The sequence below is a fragment of the Zea mays genome, chromosome 10 (assembly GCF_902167145.1).
Source record: "Zea mays cultivar B73 chromosome 10, Zm-B73-REFERENCE-NAM-5.0, whole genome shotgun sequence".
Lineage (NCBI taxonomy): Eukaryota > Viridiplantae > Streptophyta > Magnoliopsida > Poales > Poaceae > Zea > Zea mays.
In genome coordinates, this window is record NC_050105.1 from 142,117,027 (window position 1) to 142,142,492 (window position 25,466).

Consider the following 25,466-nt stretch of genomic DNA (forward strand, 5'->3'; position numbering starts at 1 on the left):
ACTAATCATAAAAGACATTTGGCGTCACATAGACTGATCATAAAAGACTGTCCTTTGTATAGGGAGACTGGACTCAAATAGTTAAAAATAGTATCAATTAAATTCATGTCACTCAAATAAACACGACCATCATCAAAACTAGGGATGAAAGTGGTAATCCGAACTGTTAGAACAAATTTAATATTTTAAAATAGATATGTATAAAATTTGATGTTGATCTTTTCTTATGTTATCAAGCACATTAGTACAAATATGAATAAAATATTATATAAGTTGTTTTATGTATTATTTGCTCCCTACAACACAAAAAGTTGAAAAAATTACCGAATTTGTTTCCGAATCCATACCGAAGTTTATATCTATTATTTGAGAAAATGTAGGATGAATTTGAGAATTACCTTTTATGAATCTTAACAAGCTGGATGTTAAAAACAAGAATACAAATTTGTATTGTATATTCTATATACTATTTATTCGCAATCAAAGAAAAAACTGATTACCGAATAAATACCGTTTCCGACCGTTTTCATCCCTAATCAAAACAGTCGGAGGTCATTTTATGTTCATCATCAAAACACTCACACTCAGTTAATAAGACTTTTTTATTCATGCCACTCAAATAAACAACCTTCTTTCTTTGACCACGCAACGCTCAAAATAAATGAGTGCCAAATTTGTAACAGCAAAGGTAACAAAATAAACATGTCCAATGTTCGCCAGGAGCCATGCAACTGACTCTTTTCTGAAGTGGAGTGACTACATCCATGCCGACAATAGATTAGCTCACCTGCCCAAACAATGTCAAGAGACAAGTCAGTTGAGCCTATTCTAGGCAATAGCATGACCTGATGAGTGATATATTTCATTATATATACAAGTAAATAACAACTTCAAACTAAAGGCATTAAATTTGAGCAACTTTTAACAACCTGCAATATGCAGCTAGCTTTTAAGAATCCAAAGCTAAAACAAACAACGTAGAAACTGTTCGAGGTAGACTGTTTAACAATTTAAGTCCAATACAATACAACATTCTGCCTCGGCTACTTAATTAATTAAAATAATAGTAACCCTTCATTCAAATAGCATGATGGAATCTAGCAGCACGATCATAGAAGTGTAGGAATTCAATACTAGCAGGCAGCAAAGAGTCCAAGAAGAATAAAAAGTCAAAATCCAAGAATAATTAAGTTAAGTTAGATAGGTCCTGGAGCTCAAAGGTGGGCTGCTTGTTATGGAGTTGGATTCACAAAGGAGCTCCAGCAATTTTCTAATACAAGAGTTCATCATGGTGACCACAGTTCCGAAATTTTTAAAAACAACTTGATGCACATATAACATGCTTGTAAATTGGAGCTGCAAGTGAACTAATCTAGAAGTTTGGTTTCTAAAAACTGACCCTTAACTTTTCTAAAAAACTAAAGATTAACTTTTCTATGTAAACAACATAGAGTTCACATACATACTATTGTGTTGTTGATCCTGGATCATATGCTGTAAAAGCATATAGTGCAGAGATATGGGATCCTCACTTTGTTACTGACTTTCGTCATCTTTCAGCTACGAGATGTGGGTTCCTGTTCCTGGGTACAGTACTGTGCGGTGTTTGTAGTTGTAGCTGGGTTGTTAGATCAGTTAATAATGTGAGGGGTCATTATATGACTCATGTAATTTCAGGGTAACTTTAGGAAACTATGGACATGCGTAAAAGACTAAATTGCCAAAAGGCTAAAGAAATCCTATACTCTTGGACTGGTTACATGGTGAAGATATTTTTTTTTATCGAGCAAAAGAGAACAAGAGAAAAAGAAGAAAACATATATGATGTACTCTCTCTCAGCAGGGAAACAACAAAAATGAAGCCTCCCTGTGGATCTTCCTATCTACCAGTATTATCACAGATATATAATTGAGACCCCATATTACCCCTGTGAATTAACTTGCATCTAAATCAAGTAATACATCATTACATCAATACTATATTCATACATATATGCATAACAGATATGCATGTTTTCAGCTTCAGAAAAGAAAGGAAGAGGGTGCAGTGGGTGTGGGTCACTGGCTGCCACGAAGGCATTTCGCTATATCCGAGTATATACATTCGCAAGTATTTTGGCACTAGCTCTGGCAATACCTAACACGGCCACGCCGTGCTCATGGAGACATGGACCAACAAGAAATTAATCTTGCAAATAATGAAAAAAGTGTAGTACGCGAGGAAGAGGAGAGAGCTCTGGTGCTCTGCGCGAGGTAGAGGAGCTCACCGCGCGGGGGCTGAGGCTGCCGTGCTATGGGCCCGCCGGTGGTGTAGAGTGGAGGGACTTCACCAGCTCGACTTTCTCGGCTGACAAGGCGCGCCGGAACGCGCGCTCCACGCCACCGGCCTGCAGGATCCTCACGCCCAAGCTCCAGAAAAAGCTCTCCAGAGAAGAGAAGAGAAGGGAGATCTAATGCCTTGCATAAAGAAGAGGAGGAAGATCCGGTGCTTGCGCGAAGAAGAGGAGGCAGCCGTGCGCGAGGAAGCTCCGGTGCTTCACTGAGCACGCAGGTGCGAGGGAGTGCTCGTGCTCAGCGAAATCACCGTGCGGCGAAATCACCGGTAGGGATTGGGCCGGATCCTCCCGGGATCTCAGGTTGCTAAAAGAGCTCGATTAGAGATGTATTGAGATAAATTGAAGGGAATTTAATTCCCTCCTATTCATCACTCGTAGATCGGAAAAAGTCGTTGTTTTCTTTTCCTCGTCACTTCAAGGGGCTATGCTACATGAACCATTGCTACTTTGATTTTGGTCCTAAAAGACCTAGGAGGTGTTTGGTTTGAGGAATCACTCCATCCAAATTGAGGTGGTGCATCATAGGTTCATTCCTAAAATTTGGTGGGATGAGCTCATTTCTTATATTAGTACTAACTAACTAACTATGAGGAATGAGATGGTGATGGATCAACTCATTCCATTCCACAAACCAAACAAAATCAGTGAGGAGTGAGAAGATGATGGACTAACTCATTCCTCAAACCAAACACTCTACTATTGAATTTGATGATCCATCAAAGAATATACCACTAACAAGAGTGTTAAAGACCTACGTCCGAACAAGGAGACAAACGACAAGTAACTCATTGACGAGAGACGAAAAACGATTCCCGCTCAGACGATTCGTCGCTAGTTACTATTCGTCGAGTATTCCTTCTTTCTGACATAAAGCCAGTTATTCCTGACCTTTCGGATTGCTAACCAACATTTTTTCATTGGTTTTCAGAAACGGAACATTCAAATCAAGTAGATAAAAAATCCAATTCTTTTCCAACGCTGATCATACCATGCTGAGGAGATTAAATACCCTCCAATTTTCCTCAAACCACCTCAAACCGAACAAGCCCTCAAGTTGTCCTCCCACTCAAGCCGGGCGCGCAGGAGCGGTCTGATCGAGCTGGAGTAGGGTCTCTCGGCTTTGCACGGAGGCGTTGAGCTCTTTGACCTCGAGCTCCCACTCGGCCATCACCTATTCCTTCCAGAAATTTGGAATAGTGCTATCGTTTTGGAGGGCTTCGTTTGAATTCCATACGCTATAATACCATTTTGTCCTTTAATAAAACGAAAAAGGAGGTCAAAATATCTACATGGATAGGTAGAGATAATACTGAAATCGTCGTTGAGGGCACCAAGCAGATCGACCTCCTTGCTGGTCAGATCAAGCACCTTCCCCGCCGCCGACCTCCTCGCTTAGCCAGATCAAGCACCTCGCTCTATGTTCCTCTCCTTCCCAGGCACCACCACCCCGACGTCGTAGGCGGGGTAGGGATGATTATAGATCAAGATCCAAATGTACCTTCACAAAAAATTAGTACCCTTAAATAATTTTAATTCAAAAATGAATAAAAATAGGGCGCGATACTAAGCTGATTTAATCCTTAAAGTTTATAGTGTAAAATCTAAAACTCATTACCACCCATAGCTGGGGCCCTACTTGTCTCCTCATTGATTTCGCCTCCGGCATCTGCTTCGACGATGCGACCCTTCTGCGCGTTGCTGCTACATTTTCCGGGAGCTCCTCCGTGGTGGCAGCAGATCGCCAAGCTCCGGTGGCCGACGTCCGACAAGCAGCTTTAGGGAGGCATGGGCGTCAGCATTGCAGCGGGGCAGTAGGAGCGACGTCTGACGCCCGACGAGCAACAACAACAGAGATGTATGCACGAAGGGCGTCGAGGAGGAACTTCTAATCATCGAACAAGAATTGTCATTTTCCTATGCTATGTGTGGGAGGGACAAGCATAAAAAATTCGAGTAATGAAGCAGAGAAAACCACATATGTCAAATTCAAGGGTTATATCATCCCAATCTAAACAACATATCTGATGACTTGATCTCTTCTAAATCTAAAGAACTTTTTAAAATTGTCCAGCAAGATTAGATTGTTTATTTATAATCAAATTAAAGTTTGTTTAGCACCAAGTACAGTCATATTGCATACTGATAGTCGTCTAGAGGGGGGTGAATAGGGCGAAACTGAAATTTACAAATATAAACACAACTACAAGCCGGGTTAGCGTTAGAAATAAAACCGAGTCCGCGAGAGAGGGTGGAAAAACAAATCACAAGCAAATGAAGAGTGTGACACGCGGATTTGTTTTACCGAGGTTCTGTTCTCTCAAACCTACTCCCCGTTGAGGAGGCCACAAAGGCCGGGTCTCTTTCAACCCTTCCCTCTCTCAAACGGTCCTTCCGACCGAGTGAGCTTCTCTTCTCAAATCAAAGCCGGGAACAAAACTTCCCCGCAAGGGCCACCACACAATTGGTGCCTCTTGCCTTGATTACAATTGAGTGTTGATCACAAGAGCAAGTGAGAAAGAAAAGAAGCAATCCAAGCGCAAGAGCTCAAAAGAACACGACAAATCTCTCTCGCTAATCACTAAAGCCTTTTGTGGAATTGGAGAGGATTTGATCTCTTTGTTGTGTCTAGAATTGAATGCCTAGCTCTTGTAAGTGGATGAGAAGTGGAAAACTTGGATGCAATGAATGGTGGGGTGGTTGGGGTATTTATAGCCCCAACCACCAAAAGTAGCCGTTGGGAGGCTGCCTGTTCGATGGCGCACCGGACAGTCCGGTGCACACCGGACATGTCCGGTGCCCCCGCCACGTCATTACTGCCGTTGGATTCTGACCGTTGGAGCTTCTGACTTGTGAGCCCGCCTGGATGTCCGGTGCACACCGGACATGTACTGTTCCTTGTCCGGTGCGCCAGTATGGGCGCGCCTGACTTCTGCGCGCGCTGCGCGCGCATTAATTGCGTCGCAGGTAGCCGTTGGCGCCGAATAGCCGTTGCTCCGGAGTTGCACCGGACAGTCCGGTGCACACCAGACATGTCCGATGAATTATAGCGGACTAGCCGTTGGAGATTCCCGAAGCCGGCGAGTTCCTGAGGCCGCTCTTCCTTGGCGCACCGGACACTGTCCGGTGTACACCGGACAGTCCGGTGATTTATAGCGGAGTCGCCTCAGAAATTCCCGAAGGTGGCAAGTTCGAGTTGGAGTCCTCTGGTGCACCGGACACTGTCCGGTGGCGCACCGGACACTGTCCGGTGGCACACCGGACAGTCCGGTGCGCCAGACCAGAGGTGCCTTCGGTTGGCCCTTTGCTCTTTTGTTGAATCCAAACTTGATCTTTTTATTGACTGAGTGTGAGCCTTTTACACCTGTATAATCTATACACTTGGGCAAACTAGTTAGTCCAATTATTTGTGTTGGGCAATTCAACCACCAAAATTATTTAGGAACTAGGTGTAAGCCTAATTCCCTTTCAATCTCCCCCTTTTTGGTGATTGATGCCAACACAAACCAAAGCAAATATAGAAGTGCATAATTGAACTAGTTTGCATAATGTAAGTGTAAAGGTTGCTTGGAATTGAGCCAATTTAACTACTTAGAAGATATGCATGGATCGCTTCTTTCTTATTTAACATTTTGGACCACGCTTGCACCACATGTTTTGTTTTTGCAGACTCTTTTGTAAATCCTTTTCAAAGTTCTTTTGCAAATAGTCAAAGGTAAATGAATAGGATTTTGCAAAGCATTTCAAGATTTGAAATTTTCTCTCCCTGTTTCAAATGCTTTTCCTTTGACTAAACAAAACTCCCCCTAAATGAGATCCTCCTCTTAGTGTTCAAGAGGGTTTTGATGTATCATTTTGAAATACTACTTTCTCCCCCTTTTGAACACAATAGGAAACCAATTGATAATATCCTTGGAAACACAAAGTTTTTGAAATTGGTGGTGGTGCGGTCCTTTTGCTTTGGGCTCATATTTTCTCCCCCTTTGGCATGAATCGCCAAAAACGGAATCATTAGAGCCCTCTTGTTCTTTCTCCCCTTTGGTCATAAATAAATGAGTTAAAATTATACCAAAGACGAAATCTGGTCCTTTTGCTTTGGGCTCTTACTCTCTCCCCAAAGACGAAGTCCTTTTCTTTGATGCTCATGCTTTTTCTCCTCCAAGAATGGAGAGTGACTTGGAGCGTCGGCGAAGGTTGAGTTACGGAGTGGAAGCCTTTGTCTTCGCCGAAGACTCCAATTCCCTTTCAATACACCTATGACTTGGTTTGAAATAGACTTGAAAGACATATTAGTCATAGCATATGAAAGAGACATGATCAAAGGTATATAAATGAGCGACGTGTGCAATCTAGCAAAAGAAATTTCGCGAATCAAGAATATTGAGCTCATGCCTAAGTTTGTTAAAAGTTTGTTCATCAAGAGGCTTGGTAAAGATATCGGCTAATTGATCTTTAGTATTAATGTAAGAAATCTCGATATCTCCCTTTTGTTGGTGATCCCTAAGAAAATGATACCGAATGGCTATGTGTTTAGTGCGGCTATGCTCGACGGGATTGTCCGCCATCTTGATTGCACTCTCATTATCACATAGCAAAGGGACTTTGGTTAATTTGTAACTGTAGTCCCGCAGGGTTTGCCTCATCCAAAGCAATTGCGCGCAACAATGACCTGCGGCAATGTACTCGGCTTCGGCGGTGGAAAGAGCGACCGAATTTTGCTTCTTTGAAGCCCAAGACACCAAGGATCTTCCCAAGAACTGGCAAGTCCCCGATGTGCTCTTCCTATTGATTTTGCACCCCGCCCAATCGGCATCCGAATAACCAATCAAATCAAATGTGGATCCCCTAGGATACCAAAGCCCAAACTTAGGAGTATAAGTCAAATAGAGTAATGAACCAATCATCGACCGGTATACCTTTTGATCCACGGACTTACCTCCCGTGTCGAGGTCGAGATGCCCATTAGTTCCCATGGGTGTCTTGATGGGTTTGGCATCCTTCATCCCAAACTTGTTTAGAATATCTTGAGTGTACTTCGTTTGTCTTAGGAAGGTGCCCTCTTGGAGTTGCTTGACTTGGAATCCTAGAAAATACTTCAACTCCCCCATCATAGACATCTCGAACTTTTGTGTCATGATCCTACTAAATTCTTCACATGTAGACTCGTTAGTAGACCCAAATATAATATCATCAACATAAATTTGGCATACAAACAAGTCATTTTCAAGAGTTTTAGTGAATAGTGTAGGATCGGCCTTTCCGACTTTGAAGCCATTAGCAATAAGGAAATCTCTAAGGCATTCATACCATGCTCTTGGGGCTTGCTTGAGCCCATAAAGCGCCTTAGAGAGCTTATAGACATGGTTAGGATACTCACTGTCTTCAAAGCCGGGAGGTTGCTCAACATAGACCTCTTCCTTGATTGGTCCATTGAGGAAGGCACTTTTCACGTCCATTTGATAAAGCTTAAAGCCATGGTAAGTAGCATAGGCCAATAATATGCGAATTGACTCAAGCCTAGCTACGGGTGCATAGGTTTCACCGAAATCCAAACCTTCGACTTGGGAGTATCCCTTGGCCACAAGTCGAGCTTTGTTCCTTGTCACCACACCATGCTCATCTTGCTTGTTGCGGAAGACCCATTTGGTTCCTACAACATTTTGATTAGGACGTGGAACTAAATGCCATACCTCATTCCTAGTGAAGTTGTTGAGCTCCTCTTGCATCGCCACCACCCAATCTGAATCTTGGAGTGCTTCCTCTACCCTGTGAGGCTCAATAGAGGAAACAAACGAGTAATGCTCACAAAAATGTGCAACACGAGATCTAGTGGTTACCCCCTTATGAATATCGCCAAGGATGGTGTCGACGGGGTGATCTCGTTGGATTGCTTGGTGGACTCTTGGGTGTGGCGGCCTTGGTTCTTGCTCATCCTCCTTTTCTTGATTATTTGCATCTCCCCCTTGATCATTGCCGTCATCTTGAGGTGGCTCATTTGATTGATCTTCTACTTCATCAACTTGAGCCTCTTCCTCATTTTGAGTTGGTGGAGACGCTTGCATGGAGGAGGACGGTTGATCTTGTGCTTTTGGAGGCTCTTCGGATTCCTTAGGACACACATCCCCAATGGACATGTTCCTTAGCGCGATGTACGGAGCCTCTTCAATACCTATCTCATCAAGATCAACTTGCTTTACTTGAGAGCCGTTAGTTTCATCAAACACAACGTCACATGAGACTTCAACTAGTCCAGTGGACTTGTTAAAGACCCTATATGCCCTTGTGTTTGAGTCATAACCAAGTAAAAAGCCTTCTACAGTCTTAGGAGCAAATTTAGATTTTCTACCTCTTTTAACAAGAATAAAACATTTGCTACCAAAGACTCTAAAGTATGAAATGTTGGGCTTTTTACCGGTTAGGAGTTCATATGATGTCTTCTTGAGAATTCGGTGTAGATACAACCGGTTGATGGCGTAGCAGGCGGTGTTGACCGCCTCGGCCCAAAACCGATCTGAAGTCTTGTACTCATCAAGCATGGTTCTTGCCATGTCTAGTAGAGTTCGATTCTTCCTCTCCACTACACCATTTTGTTGTGGCGTGTAGGGAGAAGAGAACTCATGCTTGATGCCCTCCTCCTCAAGGAAGCCTTCAATTTGAGAATTCTTGAACTCCGTCCCGTTGTCGCTTCTAATTTTCTTGATCCTTAAGCTGAACTCATTTTGAGCCCGTCTCAAGAATCCCTTTAGGGTCTCTTGGGTTTGAGATTTTTCCTGCAAAAAGAATACCCAAGTGAAGCGAGAATAATCATCCACAATAACTAGACAGTACTTACTCCCGCCGATGCTTATGTAAGCAATCGGGCCGAATAGGTCCATGTGGAGTAGCTCAAGCGGCCTGTCGGTCGTCATGATGTTCTTGTGTGGATGATGGGCTCCAACTTGCTTTCCTGCCTGGCATGCGCTACAAATCCTGTCTTTCTCAAAATGAACATTTGTTAATCCTAAAATGTGTTCTCCCTTTAGAAGCTTGTGAAGATTCTTCATCCCAACATGTGCTAGTCGGTGATGCCAGAGCCAGCCCATGTTAGTCTTAGCAATTAAGCATGTGTCGAGTTCAGCTTTATCAAAATCTACTAAGTATAGCTGACCCTCTAACACACCCTTAAATGCTATCGAATCATCACTTCTTCTAAAGACAGTGACACCTACATTAGTAAAGAGACAGTTGTAGCCCATTTTGCATAATTGAGATACAGAAAGCAAGTTGTAATCTAAAGAATCTACAAGAAAAACATTAGAAATGGAATGGTCAGGAGATATAGCTATTTTACCAAGACCTTTGACCAAACCTTGATTTCCATCCCCGAATGTGATAGCTCGTTGGGGATCTTGGTTTTTCTCGTAGGAGGAGAACATCTTCTTCTCCCCTGTCATATGGTTTGTGCACCCGCTGTCGAGTATCCAACTTGAGCCCCCGGATGCATAAACCTACAAAACAAGTTTAGTTCTTGACTTTAGGTACCCAAATGGTTTTGGGTCCTTTGGCATTAGACACAAGAACTTTGGGTACCCAAACACAAGTCTTTGACCCCTTGTGCTTGCCCCCAACATATTTGGCAACTACTTTGCCTGATTTGTTAGTCAACACATAAGATGCATCAAAAGTTTTAAATGAAATGTCATGATCATTTGATGCACTAGGAGTTTTCCTTTTAGGCAACTTAGCACGGGTTGGTTGCCTAGAGCTAGATGTCTCACCCTTATACATGAAAGCATGATTAGGGCCAAAGTGAGACTTCCTAGAATGAATTCTCCTAATCTTGCTCTCGGGATAACCAGCAGGGTACAAAATGTAACCCTCGTTATCCTGAGGCATGGGAGCCTTGCCCTTAACAAAATTGGACAATCTTTTAGGAGGGGCACTAAGTTTGACATTGTCTCCCCTTTGGAAGCCAATGTCATCCTTAATGCCCGGGCGTCTCCCATTATAAAGCATGCTACGAGCAAATTTAAATTTTTCATTTTCTAAGTTATGCTCGACAATTTTAGCATCTAATTTAGCTATATGATCATTTTGTTGCTTAATTAAAGTCATGTGATCATGTATAGCATTGATATCAACATCTCTACATCTAGTACAAATAGTGACATGCTCAATGGTAGATGTAGATGGTTTGCAAGAATTAAGTTCAACAATCTTAGCATGAAGAATATCATTTTTATCTCTAAGATCGGAAATTGTAGCTTTGCAAACATCAAAATCTTTAGCCTTAGCAATCAAATTCTCATTTTCTAATCTAAGACTAGTAAGAGAAATGTTCAATTCTTCAATCCTAGCAAGCAAATCATCATTATTATCTCTAGGGTTGAGAATTGAAACATTGCAAACATGAGTATCAACCTTAGCTAACAAATTAGCATTTTCATTTTTAAGGTTGTCAATCATCTCACGGCAAGTGCTTAGCTCACTAGATAGTTTTTGACATTTTTCTACTTCTAGAGAATAAACATTTTTAACCTTAACATGCTTTTTATTTTCCTTGATTAGGAAGTCCTCTTGGGTGTCCAAGAGATCATCCTTTTCATGGATGGCACTAATCAATTCATTAAGTTTTTCTTTTTGTTGCATGTTGAGGTTGGCAAAAAGAGATCGCAAGTTATCTTCCTCATCACTAACATTTTCATCACTAGAAGATTCATATTTAGTGGAGGATTTAGATTTAACCTTTTTTTTGCCGTCCTTTGCCATGAGGCACTTGTGGCCGACGTTTGGGAAGAGGAGTCCCTTGGTGACGGCGATGTTGGCGGCGTCCTCGTCGTCGGAGGAGTCGCTTGAGCTTTCGTCGGAGTCCCATTCCCGACAAACATGGGCATCGTCGCCCCTCTTCTTGTAGTACCTCTTCTTTTCTCTCCTCTTGCCCTTCTTGTCGTTATCCCTGTCACTGTCACTTGATAATGGACATTTAGCAATGAAGTGACCGGGCTTACCACATTTGTAGCAAACCTTCTTGGAGCGGGACTTGTAGTCTTTCCCTCTCCTTTGCTTGAGGATTTGGCGGAAACTCTTGATGACGAGCGCCATTTCCTCATTGTCGAGCTTGGAGGCGTCGATTGGTTGCCGACTTGGTGTGGACTCCTCCTTCTTTTCCTCCGTCGCCTTGAATGCGACGGGTTGAGCTTCGGATGTGGAGGGATCATCAAGCTCGTTGATCTTCCTTGAGCCTTCGATCATGCACTCAAAACTTACAAAATTCCCGATAACTTCCTCGGGGGTCATTTTGGTATATCTAGGATTACCACGAATTAATTGAACTTGAGTGGGGTTAAGGAAAATAAGAGATCTTAGAATAACCTTAACCACCTCGTGGTCATCCCACTTTTTGCTCCCGAGGTTGTGCACTTGGTTCACCAAGGTCTTGAGCCGGTTGTACATGTTTTGTGGCTCCTCCCCTTTGCGAAGCCGGAACCGACCGAGCTCCCCCTCGATCGTTTCCCGCTTGGTGATCTTTGTGAGCTCATCTCCCTCGTGCGCGGTTTTGAGCACATCCCAAACCTCCTTGGCGCTCTTCAACCCTTGAACTTTGTTATACTCCTCTCTACTTAAAGAGGCGAGGAGTATTGTTGTCGCTTGAGAGTTGAAGTGCTCGATTTGGGCCACCTCATCCTCATCATAGTCTTTATCCCCTACGGATGGTACCTGTGCACCAAACTCAACAACATTCCATATACTTTTGTGGAGTGAGGTTAGATGAAATCGCATTAAATCACTCCACCTAGCATAATCTTCACCATCAAAAGTTGGTGGTTTGCCTAATGGGACGGAAAGTAAAGGTGCATGTTTAGAAATGCGAGGGTAGTGTAGGGGGATCTTACTAAACTTCTTACGCCCTTGGCGTTTAGAAGTTACGGAGGGCGCATCGGAGCTGGAGGTCGATGTTGATGAAGTGTCGGTCTCGTAGTAGACCACTTTCCTCATCCTCTTTGGCTTGTCCTCACTCCGATGCGGCTTGTGGGAAGAAGATTTTTCCTTCTTCTCTTTGTGGTGAGAAGAAGATTTCTTCTCCTTCCCTTTGTTGGAGGAGCTCTTCTTCTTCTCCCTCCTTTTGGTGCGGGACTCTTCCGATGAAGTGCTCCCGTGGCTTGTAGTGGGCTTTTCGCCGGTCTCCATCTCCTTCTTGGCGTGATCTCCCGACATCACTTCAAGCGATTAGGCTCTAATGAAGCACCGGGCTCTGATACCAATTGATAGTCGCCTAGAGGGGGGGTGAATAGGGCGAAACTGAAATTTACAAATATAAACACAACTACAAGCCGGGTTAGCGTTAGAAATAAAACCGAGTCCGCGAGAGAGGGTGGAAAACAAATCACAAGCAAATGAAGAGTGTGACACACGGATTTGTTTTACCGAGGTTCGGTTCTCTCAAACCTACTCCCCGTTGAGGAGGCCACAAAGGCCAGGTCTCTTTCAACCCTTCCCTCTCTCAAACGGTCCTTCCGACCGAGTGAGCTTCTCTTCTCAAATCAAAGCCGGGAACAAAACTTCCCCGCAAGGGCCACCACACAATTGGTGCCTCTTGCCTTGATTACAATTGAGTGTTGATCACAAGAGCAAGTGAGAAAGAAAAGAAGCAATCCAAGCGCAAGAGCTCAAAAGAACACGACAAATCTCTCTCGCTAATCACTAAAGCCTTTTGTGGAATTGGAGAGGATTTGATCTCTTTGTTGTGTCTAGAATTGAATGCCTAGCTCTTGTAAGTGGTTGAGAAGTGGAAAACTTGGATGCAATGAATGGTGGGGTGGTTGGGGTATTTATAGCCCCAACCACCAAAAGTAGCCGTTGGGAGGCTGCCTGTTCGATGGCGCACCGGACAGTCCGGTGCACACCGGACATGTCCGGTGCCCCCGCCACGTCATTACTGCCGTTGGATTCTGACCGTTGGAGCTTCTGACTTGTGGGCCCGCCTGGATGTCCGGTGCACACCGGACATGTACTGTTCCTTGTCCGGTGCGCCAGTATGGGCGCGCCTGACTTCTGCGCGCGTTGCGCGCGCATTAATTGCGTCGCAGGTAGCCGTTGGCGCCGAATAGTCATTGCTCCAGAGTTGCACCGGACAGTCCGGTGCACACCGGACATGTCCGGTGAATTATAGCGGACTAGCCGTTGGAGATTCCCGAAGCCGGCGAGTTCCTGAGGCCGCTCTTCCTTGGCGCACCGGACACTGTCCGGTGTACACCGGACACTGTCCGGTGTACACCGGACAGTCCGGTGATTCATAGCGGAGTCGCCTCAGAAATTCCCGAAGGTGGCAAGTTCGAGTTGGAGTCCTCTGGTGCACCGGACACTGTCCGGTGGCGCACCGGACACTGTCCGGTGGCACACCGGACAGTCCGGTGCGCCAGACCAGAGGTGCCTTCGGTTGGCCCTTTGCTCTTTTGTTGAATCCAAACTTGATCTTTTTATTGACTGAGTGTGAGCCTTTTACACCTGTATAATCTATACACTTGGGCAAACTAGTTAGTCCAATTATTTGTGTTGGGCAATTGAACCACCAAAATTATTTAGGAACTAGGTGTAAGCCTAATTCCCTTTCACATACTCAACATTTGTTTACCACTTCAATTATTTTACTGCTTTCCCTGTTTTCCTGGTTGCAGAGTAGTCTGCATTATTTTAACTTTCTTTTTGAATATCTATTCTTTTCGCATGGGAAAAGACAATTTATTGTTTTATATCGCAACACTCCTGGCTCTTTTGGATGCACAACATGATGAAATTATCAATCAACATATGATACACGACAATGTTAAAGTGGTACAAACAGTATATGAAAGTTTATTCTGGTGCTTTATTTGTCATTCTGACATGACATGTTTTTTATTTTAGAGTAAAGACATAACATGTTATTATGTCATTTCCCTCCTTCCAAGTCTCAACTTACATGTGCTAAGAAGCTATGGTCCAAGGAGACCAGCTTGGTAAAGTACAGTCCAATGTGCCAAAATAAGTTGCCTAAATTGTATTTATTTAATGCTATTTTTGGCATCTGAGGTGCTACTTTACCATATTTACCATGACATATAGGCTAGATTATATAAACTATGTGGTTAACAAATAGGGCCCCAGTCAATTAATTGATAACCAAACTGACCTTTCAACATTTCCGCATATGATTTTGGGGAGGTTGTTGTGGATGTCAACTATCTCAATGTTGTCAGTGGAACTCCTGAAGATAGAATTTTCATTTGTTGACGTCCCTCCGTTCCTAGGGCGTGTGCATGTGTGTGTTTGAGGACTCAATACCAGATAACACAACATCAAAGAGGCCTTTGGGACACGATTCTAGCAAGGCCAAAGGCAAGAAGTCAAAATCAATGACCACATCAGAGACTGACTCTGAGTTGCAAAGGATTAGGGGATTGTCTTTGCAACGTTTGAGCATGTACCAGAATGCAGCAGATGTGGAGGAGAGGAAACTGCAGGAGTACACGCGTCTACGCAAACAAAAAAATGAACATTGAGAAGAAGAAGTTGTCCATTGAGCGAGAAAGACTAGATATGGAAAAAAGCAAGCAAGAGACAGAAGAGAAGTTTATGATAATGGGCAAATATTTGAATAGCTGCAAAACTATGCAAAGGCAATACTACCTGTTGAAGCAGCAAAAGATTATATCTAAACTTTCGAACAACGGGGGTGTCACAATTTGAGGGTCTGTTTTGGAATATGTCGTACGTTGTTATGAACTTCTATGTACTTTGCATGAGAATTTCATTTATGTATTCATTTTTGTGACGAACCATAATGTAGTTTGCATGACATCTTTGATGTGATACTTTGTTGAGACATTTGGGCCCCCTTTTTGTTTATGGTAATGTTGTGTTCATGAATAAAGTTGTTGGATGGATTAGCAAATACTTCCAAATTGTGAACATTGCACGACCACACAAAATACTTGGAACCACAGAGACACAACACACTAAGTTTATTTCCTGACGATGACAAAGTAACATGAACAACCCGACAAGGCACATGATCACTACTACTACTACTAACTTCTTACCAATGAAAAACTGACTTGCACAATAGGAAGACAACACACTAACTTTGGTAGACTCTCACATAACATTACATGACACAAGCTTCTACTGAATGTCGACGCCGAGACGTGCCCAGTGATGCTCGATTAGCTCCCTCTGCAGTTGATGGTACATGAGTGGATCTTTAAGCTTCTTGTGTTGTTTGAGGATGAAACAATTTCGTTACTCCAAAGATCCATAAAATGGATCAACAGATTCACCTGTGTTGTCGAAGGTAGCAAAACATTCAGGTCGTTATCGCTTCCAGGCATGCCAAAGTATGCATGACATATCCATAAGTCATAAGATGCAACCGCTTCCAGGATAATCATCGGATGCTTCTCTTGGCCTGTGAATACCCTTCCATGTGGTAGGACAGTTTCACCACTCCTAATGCATGCAATCGATGCTTCCAAGCATCCTAGGAAAGCCACGAGACTAACCTACTTCGAGTAGTCGTGTGACATCATCGGGTGTAGGCTTGTGGAGGTAGTAACTAGCAAATGCAGTGATGGTGGCCTTACAAAACTGTTGAAGAGCCTCATGTGTGGTGGACTCTCTAATGCGCACGTACTCATCGACGACATCAGCATGGACACCATAGGCGAGGATATGGATGGCGGCAACAACCTTCTGCAAAGAAGAGAGTCCCATCTCTCCGACGCAGTTAGGATAGGACGTTGAACGAAGTACTGGTCCACCTATTGGACTGTACCAACTGGGCACTCAAACACATGACGACGCATGTGAAACCTACACGACAAAATTTTATGAGATGGTTGAATCGAGTGTGTTACAAACACACAACAACCGATATAGCAAATGTACCTCCTTTGGAATTGCGCATCGATGTAGACTGGATGAACTGAGAAGTAGTCGGCTACAATCCTTAAGTGACCGCCAAAATGGTCTCGGGCGATCCGAACCCGGCTAGGCACGAAACCACCATGACCACACTGGTTGCGGTAACAACGACACTTGAGGTAGCAAAAGGTCGCTAAGTCGAGCTCGTTGTCGTCAACTTCCATGTCCTGAGCCATGCGCTTGAGAACGTTGGACTCAAGAAATGGGTCCATTGATGTTTCTGGTCTGTAGAGGTGAAAGTGGTGAATAAAGTGTTGGGGAAGAGGGGGCTCATGTGTTATATAGGCTCGCATGGCTTTGGGCATACACCACCGTGTGTCTTAAGCAAGAAGCCATCCGTTTGCGGGAGAAGACGCTACTTGGCTTATACATGAAGCCAATACTGGAGGAGACAATAATTTGCATGTTATCAAGCAATTATTTCCCGAGGAACGCGGAGGGCACCTAATATTTCAAGCCTTCTTTTACGATTTAATAAAATGTGCATAATTTGAATTTGACGCAATATGTTAACATAATTGTGGGCGTCATATTTATAAGATCGCAAGTATGCATTATTGAATAATTATTAATTCCTTTATTTTCTATGCAGCACATTGCTTATAGTTCGAAGGTAAAAGAAAAATGAGAAAATAAGGTAGTTGTGTATTATGTTAACACTGTAGAAATAGATGACTGAATTTATAGAACGTTGGTGATGAAGAAGATATAGAGAATGAAATCTTTTCGAGAACACTGTAAAGGTTAAAGAATATTCTTTTAAGAGATATAATTTATGATGTTGTTGGAGATAGTTTAACGCTGAAAGAGTTGTCCATACTTTAGTTTTTCAATGGAACAAAATAGACCTTAGTTTTAAGTGATATTATGATTTTACTGTGATAAAAGAACACTATAATATTTTTACAATTGTAAACTATGGTGAGGCATGAGATTGATGTGATACCACAGTCCACAGTGTAACCAGTGAAAGAAAAGAAAAGACGGACGCATTCCAACCCATCCATTCCGTGTCCCTGGGCACCATGCATGGCTGTCCGGTGACCCGGCCTGAACCTGCGAGGAAAATGTGAAGACCCCACGCGACCAAACAGCAGACCACAGTGAGGGATACAGATCGGACCCGAATTTCTCCTCATTGATTGTCCTACACCTCCCTGCCCGTAGAGAGCCACGCACGCACAAAGGGGGGAGGAGAGGACAGGAGGCCAAGCAGCAGCGGCAGAGACGCAGGCGCCGCAATGCAGGGCTCCAGGACCAAGTAAGCGTCCATCACACCCTTCTCTTCTGTGCTGGTTCTTGATCACTGCGACTCTGCGAGGTGGATCCCCGCGGGCAGCGGCGGTGGATCCTTCACCGTCTGATTCTGTCGGTGGTTCCGTTTATTGGTTGGAACGCAGATCTGGCTCCGCTGAGGCGAAGGGCAACGGCAAGCCGGACAAGGAGAAGAAGGGTGGCGGCGGCACGCCGCCAACTCCCAAGGACAGCAGACCGCGCAAGCCGGCTGTGCCCAAGGCGAGCGCCGCCAGCCATGGCACGACGCGCGCGGCCGACAAGTCCCCCGGGTCGGGGTCGGACCGCAAGGCGCCCACGCCCAAGGCCGCCTCCCGCCTCGCCACGCCTCCCGAGGTATGGCAACCCGCGACCACCACAGCACTACGTGCGTGCGGGCGCGGAAATCCGCGTGTTTTTCGCGGAATTCAGACTTGCTTTGGTGGTTTCAGAAGCAAGGGGGGAAGCCCGCGAAGCCGCCGCAGGAGCAGCAGGCAGCGAAGCCTCCTCAGGAGCTGCAGGCGCAGCTTGCCGTGGTCCGAGAAGAGCTCGTGAAGGCCAAGGAGCAGCTGGTGGAGAACGAGAAGGAAAAGGGCAGAGTCCTTGCGGAGCTGGAGCGTGCCAAGCAGGCGGCTGATGAGGCCAATGCCAAGCTGCAGGAGGCGCTTGATGCGCAGAGGAGGGCCGAGGACGCGCAGGAGGCTGACAAACTCCCTGCCGGCGAGTCGGACCAAGCAAGCATGCACAGCCAGCAGGAGGCTGATGTTACTGCGCTGCGATCGGCAGTGGAGCAGCTTGAGAAGGCCAGGTATGAGCTGGCCGACGCAATCGATGCCAGGAATGAAGCACTCAGCCAGGTAGATGATGCTGTTAGGGCTTCTGAGGTGAAGGCTCAGGAAGCCGAGCTGCTTACTGCAGAGGTTAAGCGCCTCAAAGGGCTGGTTGATTCCAAGCTGGATGGCGAAGCGAAGACTGTAGAGAGGATTCAGAATCTTGAAGCAGAGAACTCTGCATTAAAGCTCGAGCTCGAGAAAGCAAAGTCTGCTGAAGAGAAGGCTGTTCAATTGGAGCACATGGTTGATGAACTTAAGAGTGATGTTGATGATGCTAGGAAGTCTGGCTCCAAGTCAGAGCAGTTAGCTGATGAATGGCAGAAGAAGGCACATCTGCTCGAGGTCAGATTGCAAGAGGCTGACCAGTCTAATATTTTGAAGGGCGAGTCTTTGAACTCAGCAATGGCAGAATTGGATTCAACAAGTAGCTTGCTCTATGATAAAGAATCTGAAGTTGTTGCCCTTCGGGACAAAGTCAGGTTCTTGGAGGATGAGCTGGCAAAGCTCAAGTGTGATATTGATGTGTCGGGCCAACGGGCAAATGCTGCGGAGAAAGAGGCGGCAGATCTATGGACAGAGGTTGAAGGGCTTAGGTTGAAGGTCTGTGCAGCGGAAGAAGAGAAAATGGAGGCGCTGAATAGTGTTAGGAATGGTAGGTCAGAAATAGAGACCTTGAATGAACAGAAGAACCAGCTGGCTGACGAGCTTGAAGCTAGCAAAGATGAGCTTGAGAAAATTAAGAAGGCAATGGAGGGTCTGGCCTCAGCCTTACAGGAAACATCAGCTGAATCCAGAGAGATGCAAGAGAAGTACCTTTTCAAACAAGATGAGATTGAGCATGCTCAGGCACAGGTAGAGGAGCTTAACATGAACCTGAAGAATACTAAAGAGAACTATGAGCTAATGCTTGATGAAGCAAACTACGAGAAGGTTTGCCTTACCAAATCAGTTGAAAGGCTAGAAGCAGAAGCTAAGAGTGCGCATGACGAATGGCAGTCTAAAGAGCTAAGTTTTGTCAACTCTATTAAGAATTCAGAAGAAGAAATAGTCGCTGTCAAAGTTCAGATGGACATGACCTTGGAGGTTGTTAAGGAGAAAGAAAATGAAAACACTGAGTTGCAGGAGAAGCTGCTGCAGCTTGAGTCTCAGCTAATGGAAGCTAACAGAATCAGGGAGGAAGCCAACGCTAAAACTATCCAATGGAAGGAGAAAGTGTTAGACCAAGAGAATGAATTGCAGAACATAAAACAGGAGAACGACGACCTGCAGGCAAAGGTATCGGCTGCTTCTGAGAAGATTAAGGAACTCTCTTCCCAGCTTGCCAATGCAAGAGATGGCACGACGAATGGTAAAGCCAAGGAAGAAGATAATGAGAAGGGCGACACCGAAAAGGATGACGAACCTGTTGTGGTAGTTGCCAAAGTATGGGAGAACAGCAACTTTGCTGACTACGATTCATCTAAGGTTAAGGAGAACGATGGCGACTCGCAGGTTGATTTGGAATCAAACAGGGGCGACGCAGGTGTTGATAGCAACGGCCTGCTCCCAACTAAGCAGAGCAGTGGCAGGACATCACCAACTAAACAGCACCAGCAGCATAAGAAGAAGCTTTCTCTCAAGAGATTCGGTGGTCTGCTGAAGAAGAAAAGCGAAAATTAGCATAAAAACCATCTGATCATATTCTTTGTTCTATCCTTTGTGGCATATTTCTTTGGCGAGCCATCTATTTCCCGAGTCTTCACATATGTTATGGAAAGCAGATGATGGATGCTTCAAAGAAGAATACAGAATGTCGAGTGTATTTACATAATTGCGTATGCTGAGTTCGTGTCTTACATTTTTGTATGCGAGCTCTTGTAATTGTTCATTCTATGCTTTTGTTAATGTTATTGTCTATGAAGTAGAGATTTTCAAATCAGGTCTACTACTAAAAGATCAATTGGCCTGTATGAGCAGAAGTGACGATCCCCATGTTACTGAGCTGGTATTACAGAGCGATGATAGCTACGGGTCATGATGCATTATTGGATGGGAAAAGGCCTGTTAAACATGTGAGAGCCAGTAGGGTTCTTGATGAGGCTGTTTGTTGGCCCTCAATAATCAATTTGCTCCGGGTACCCCCTTTTTTTTCCTTTGGCAATTGTCCCCCACTCCCCTAAAGTCGAAATAAGATGCAACATTATACGATGCATCAGTGCATGGTACTTCCATTCGTTTGGTTCACAAGGACCTGGAGTAATGTGCATGAATAAATGAGCCCATCAGGAACACCAAAAGGTCTGGTTCGGTTCAGATTACGGTTGAAATTTTCAGGAACACAAAATGCCAAAAATATTAAATACTATGCGAGTTAAGATGTGATGCGTACCGATACTAGTAATGCCAACCTGAACATGGAGAGGGCCAGAGGGGTCACCTGCTTCGCCTGTTCTCTGGAGATCAGCATCTATAAGAGGAGGAGATGCATGGACCATGGTGCAGAGGGACCACCGCGCCGGTCTTCTCAGCGTAACCATGTGAAGCTCTGGCAGCTCCCGCGTAAAACGAAAGGGTAAGGTTCAATTTCTCAATGTCGACGGTTGACCGTGTCCTCCAATGCTTCACAGTTCACTGCATTCTGCACTCTGGTTGCCCCAGCCCCAGGAGTAGTAATTGTGAAGAGGCAACAGTGTCCGGTAAAGTGAAGCCGGGGACACTGCAGAATGATGAAGAGCAGCTTTGGACCATTTGGTTGTTACTGGGAATCTGGAGCGAAGCGATCCTACAGAATAGTACAGTCCGATCTCTGCAGTGCACAGTGCAGCTCACAAAGTCGCACGTGACATGTATACTGAGAGTTTCCAATTTTCTGCTGCTTAACAAAATTTGACTGAAGCGGAGTGCACAAGACAATTCATGCATGTAGGTACTAGCTACATTGTCGTTACGTCAGTATATCCAAACACCAGGAGGCGGAAAGATGCAATGTAAGGTAATAGAGTATTACATTGAAACTGAGACAGAATGGGAATACTGACACCTTTTCAAACCAAAATGTAAACCTATGCCAGTAAATATACATGTTCATTGCAACCTCAGGGTGTATCTCCTAAAAAGAGAATTCCTCGGGTAAACATTGGCCAAACTTGCTGGATAGAAAGCTCCTGTACTTCCCCTTGAGTTCCCCAACTTCAACCAAAGATGTATTTTTGTCGGTTAAAATTGGACCGTACTTTATGGATATCACTAACCAAGATATTGAGTATGTAGGGCACCAAGAACTACGTACTAACCTCTAGAGCCTTCAGTTTTGATGTCAGGAAGATCGTGAGATAGTGCCAGCTTTAATAATTTCATAAACCCATTGCCTGTCACACACAATATTTGTCATCTTCGTGTCCGTTCCTGGAAGGCAAAGTGAACAATACACGAAAGGATGTAATATTACCGTCAATGTACTTTCCAGAGTGCTTAGCGTTGATCAGATACGATGGTGTATCATCTTCTTTCAACTGCAAAGACAGCACATCAATCATCAGGGCCAAGACCAAGACCAGAAAGACAGTAATGAGCATAAGGTAGAGAACCAACACGAGTTACTAAATAACCAGAGCTGAAAAAAAAACAAAGAAATAGAGCCACCTACATGTGAGAATAAAGAACTTGCAAGTGCAAGTGGGTCAGCAGGAGAGGGGGCTCTGTTGTATGCTGGGACAAATTTTCCATCGTGATATCCAGCCAAGAAATGGTAGGCAGCCTGGCCAGGAGAGAGCTTACATACAGATGGTATGGCGCCAGAGCTGAAAGTAAAAATGCCAATACATTGTTAGCAAACATAGTCCTATTCTTTCTTGTCACAACTTCAAACCATTTTTTCATTTTAACTATCAACCAAGAGACATTGATATTCCTGTTTAGCAAAAGAACTGCTGTAGCACTCCACAAACTGCATGTTTTAGACAAGACAAATAATGTCATCAAAGCATGGACTCTTCATTACCTATCAGATGATACGATAATTACTGCAGTTGGTTTGGTAAGCAGTTTCTGCTCCCTGCTTGCCTTTGTTGGGAAAAGCACAGTAGACCCCTTGGAAGATATGACTGCACCACAGTCAATGGACAATAGAGCATTGTGGATTTCTACGCAGGACATCATGATTTCCACTGGGGCAAACAATAATACAGTAGAACCACCAAAGTTCAGAATCCTGAAATACATGGAAAGAATTTAAGAACTTTACATAAACAGAAGAAATAAAGAGTAATAAACTGACTTTACCATCCTGGAACAGGGAGGCCTCCTCTTGCAGACAATATTGGGGCTGTCATAGCAGTAAGTGCATCTTTCACGATAGCTGAATCAGCAAATGCTTTACCGCATAGGATTAGAGATGATCGTTCAATATCCGCCACAGCAAATCCATTAGCATATTGTGTTCCAGAACCAAGAACAGTCTTAACGTTGTTACTGCTTCAAACATTCATAAAGAAGATAGAAGACATTAATTAGCCTTCTGTTACAGCCAAGTACAGACTTCAATGAATGAACAAGTTAAAATCATAAGTAAAAGAATGAAAAAGATAATGTACGGTACCTTATTGAACTGGTAGCATATATAGTCAAAGGGGATGTGTCATGGGAAATCGCACGATCTGGTATTTTCCAAAGGACATTCGACAGTAACATAACAGCAGAGGGATTATCACTAATGACCCGAACCTTTGCATCACATTCTGCTGAGGAACCAATGGCGCCATCTTGAACATATAGACACGAGATGGATGAAAGATGGAACGTCACCTATGCAAGCAAGTAGTCTGTCAACAAACAGGGAGATAAAAAAAGGTAGATCCACTGTTGGAGGCTCCCATATGTGACGTCTAGGATAGGGATAAACCGAAGCAAGCCTTCCCCCGCAAATACGGAGAGACTACTTCGAACCCGTGACCTGATGACTCAGTGAGACAGCTCTCATTGTTGCACCAGGACTGCCCTTCAACAAATAGGGAGATGTCACAACTAAATTAAAAATGAGAAAAAAAATCAGATGCTAAAAAAAGGGACTAACAGTATTTCAGCTCCATTCATGACAATCATCATTGAATATCATCATCCCATTGAGGCCATGTTCGTTTCATCCCAAAATCATGGGGATTTGGGGGGGGGGGGATTGGAAGGGATTGAGGAGGATTTTGACTTATAGGGGATTTGTTCCCCCTCAATCCCCATTGTTTGACAAAAAACGAACAGGGCCTGAGTGGTGAAGCCAAAATTTAGAACCTACCAGTTTTAGAAGCTTTGCAAATTGAGCTTTAGAAACACCAGGGACACCACCAATAACATCTCCTCTAACATGAAGTGGTATACCAGACAAAAAGTCTGCATGTTCCAGAAGCAGTCAGAGTTATTGTATCAGATATCAATTGGACATACACATCATTACAGGACAACAACAATTTGCACATACCAGGGTAAGTAGCGCCACCTTTCTGAAGCTCAGATGTTTCCAAGTTATGGAGGACCTTATCTTTCACAATGACACCTTTTCCAGCAATAGCCCAATTAAGACCATATGAAACTTCTTGGTCTTCTCTGTGCAACAAAAAGTAGTCGAGAAATTTTGCAGATATTTTGTAATGGCTGGCCAAATAGAATGAAATGAAATATCAAGCTCCACATAATAAGCAGTTAGTGACATAAACATAACCCAAGTCGAAATTTGGTGGGGCATGCCATAGCTTGTGGTTTGGGAGACCCGTACTTAGGTATGAGTCTTTGAGAAGCTCGAAAGAGGAAAGTATGGCCATTGACCACATTTACCTCGGATAGGTGATAATCTCTCACTGCTTCTATGGTAAGCACACTGAAACTGCAAAATTCAGAAACCAAAAGCTTTGTAAGGCTTCACACGGAGCACTGCTATTTTTTCTAATCACAACGAGCAGACAGTCGTAGTAACTGATTCGCTGTTTACACGGAAACCTCGTTTATTTCCACCATAAACCGATACTCGTAAGTCGTAACCCGCTCTTAGGGTGTGTTTAGTTGAGGAGCGGGGGGAATGGAACGGCTCCATTCTTATTTTTTCGATGTTTGGTTTTCATGGAGGAGAGCGGAGCGGCTCCTGGAGTCTATAAATGGCAAATATTTGGGATGCTCTCGCTCCACCAAAACAACCGGATGCGAGCGCTCTCGTGGACGCGAGCGCTCTCCTCCCTCTCCTCCATTCAATAGTCATATGACTCTCCAACCAAACAATAAATTGAGCGGCTACGCTCTATTCTACTCTTCAACCAAACAAAAAATGGAGCGGTTTAGTTCTGCTTGCCAAACACAGAATGAAATGACTCAATTCTTAGAAACTGGAATGGAGCCGCTCCATCCCCAACCAAACTCACCCTTAGACTATCCAACCGCGCGCCACCCGAAAGTGCAGCACTCTAAACTACGGACCGTCTATTCGAATCGTTTAGTGAACACTGAACAACCCATCGTTCTACCTAATCATACGTTCAGCATAAGGTGCTTCTGGATCCTCAGAATGCAGGACGGCAAACCACACCTGAAATCGACCAGACCAGTGCCGGTAGCGGAAGGAATGCAATGGATCGCAAGCAGCATCACACGCCCTGAGAGTGGGAATCGATCGCACCTGTCGGAGGTCCGCCGCCGGCGATGACGCTGCGGCGAGGGCTGCGCGACGAAGAACCCCGAGCATATGCGGTTCGCTGGTGCTCCACTTCTCTTCCACCGTTCCCCTTCCCCGGCCTGGCGGCGTTTGGCTGCGGGCTGCGGGCTGCGGCGCTCGCTGCCTGCTCGCCGCAACGGCGGAGGGGACGATCCCATTCCTAATTCAACTCGGGTAGCCCAACAGTGCGGCTGCGGGGTAGCCCATGTAGGGTCATCGGCCCATGACGATTTGCTGGACTGGACGCGTTGCCAATGGCCCAACAATTGTTAGCGCTTGGAGTGCATGAGTCCCAAAGACGAATTGAACGCCAGCTAACAATGGCTATCAACGTTTCTTTCATCTAATACCATGAGTCGACGGTTCCAGTTCAACATTATTTCAAATGTTCTAGCTTTAAAATTTGGCTTAAGAAACTTC

General features: G+C 44.4%; 2 protein-coding genes and 1 long non-coding RNA gene across 17 annotated transcripts; 1 reads left to right on the forward strand and 2 right to left on the reverse strand.

The window, feature by feature from the left end:
* Positions 1-496: 496 nt before the first annotated feature.
* LOC100276720 (uncharacterized) lies at positions 497-2,839 on the reverse strand. Its single transcript, XR_560600.4, has 2 exons — positions 2,268-2,839; positions 497-787 (listed from the first exon to the last, which is right to left on the reverse strand). It is a non-coding gene; the product is annotated as an uncharacterized lncRNA (long non-coding RNA).
* Positions 2,840-17,451: 14,612 nt separating this feature from the next.
* Positions 17,452-20,212, forward strand: LOC103642004 (WEB family protein, chloroplastic). The gene is made up of 3 exons (NM_001358368.1): positions 17,452-17,532; positions 17,672-17,900; positions 17,996-20,212. The coding sequence occupies exons 1-3, from the start codon at positions 17,513-17,515 to the stop codon at positions 20,033-20,035; spliced, it is 2,289 nt and encodes a 762-aa protein (NP_001345297.1). The 5' UTR covers positions 17,452-17,512; the 3' UTR covers positions 20,036-20,212.
* A 1,034-nt stretch (positions 20,213-21,246) lies between these two features.
* LOC103642005 (uncharacterized) lies at positions 21,247-25,227 on the reverse strand. 15 transcript variants are annotated; one of them, XM_035963541.1, is made up of 11 exons: positions 25,011-25,227; positions 24,179-24,227; positions 23,826-23,945; positions 23,643-23,737; positions 22,953-23,346; positions 22,637-22,825; positions 22,356-22,565; positions 22,002-22,155; positions 21,804-21,867; positions 21,649-21,723; positions 21,247-21,544 (listed from the first exon to the last, which is right to left on the reverse strand). In XM_035963541.1, exons 5-11 carry the CDS (start codon positions 23,042-23,044, stop codon positions 21,465-21,467), a joined length of 864 nt encoding a protein of 287 aa, XP_035819434.1. In that variant the 5' UTR covers positions 23,045-23,346; positions 23,643-23,737; positions 23,826-23,945; positions 24,179-24,227; positions 25,011-25,227; the 3' UTR covers positions 21,247-21,464. The 15 variants fall into 15 exon arrangements, with proteins under 15 accessions (XP_035819434.1, XP_035819432.1, XP_035819430.1 ...); XM_035963539.1 differs by having other exon boundaries at positions 23,826-23,950; XM_035963537.1 differs by having other exon boundaries at positions 22,953-23,158; positions 23,826-23,950; positions 25,011-25,222.
* Positions 25,228-25,466: the final 239 nt, after the last annotated feature.

Excerpts from the sequence above, each read along its gene's own strand:
- LOC103642004 (NM_001358368.1), top strand. The coding sequence starts at position 17,513 with ATGCAGGGCTCCAGGACCAA. Across the intron at positions 17,533-17,671 it reads ATGCAGGGCTCCAGGACCAA|ATCTGGCTCCGCTGAGGCGA; the intron begins GTAAGCGTCCAT and ends GTTGGAACGCAG. Across the intron at positions 17,901-17,995 it reads GCCTCGCCACGCCTCCCGAG|AAGCAAGGGGGGAAGCCCGC; the intron begins GTATGGCAACCC and ends TGGTGGTTTCAG.
- LOC103642005 (XM_035963532.1), bottom strand. The coding sequence starts at position 23,044 with ATGTTACTGTCGAATGTCCTTTGGAAAATACCAGATCGTGCGATTTCC. Across the intron at positions 22,566-22,636 it reads GGCCTCCCTGTTCCAGGATG|GATTCTGAACTTTGGTGGTT; the intron begins GTAAAGTCAGTT and ends CATGTATTTCAG. Across the intron at positions 22,156-22,355 it reads ATTATCGTATCATCTGATAG|CTCTGGCGCCATACCATCTG; the intron begins GTAATGAAGAGT and ends TTTTACTTTCAG.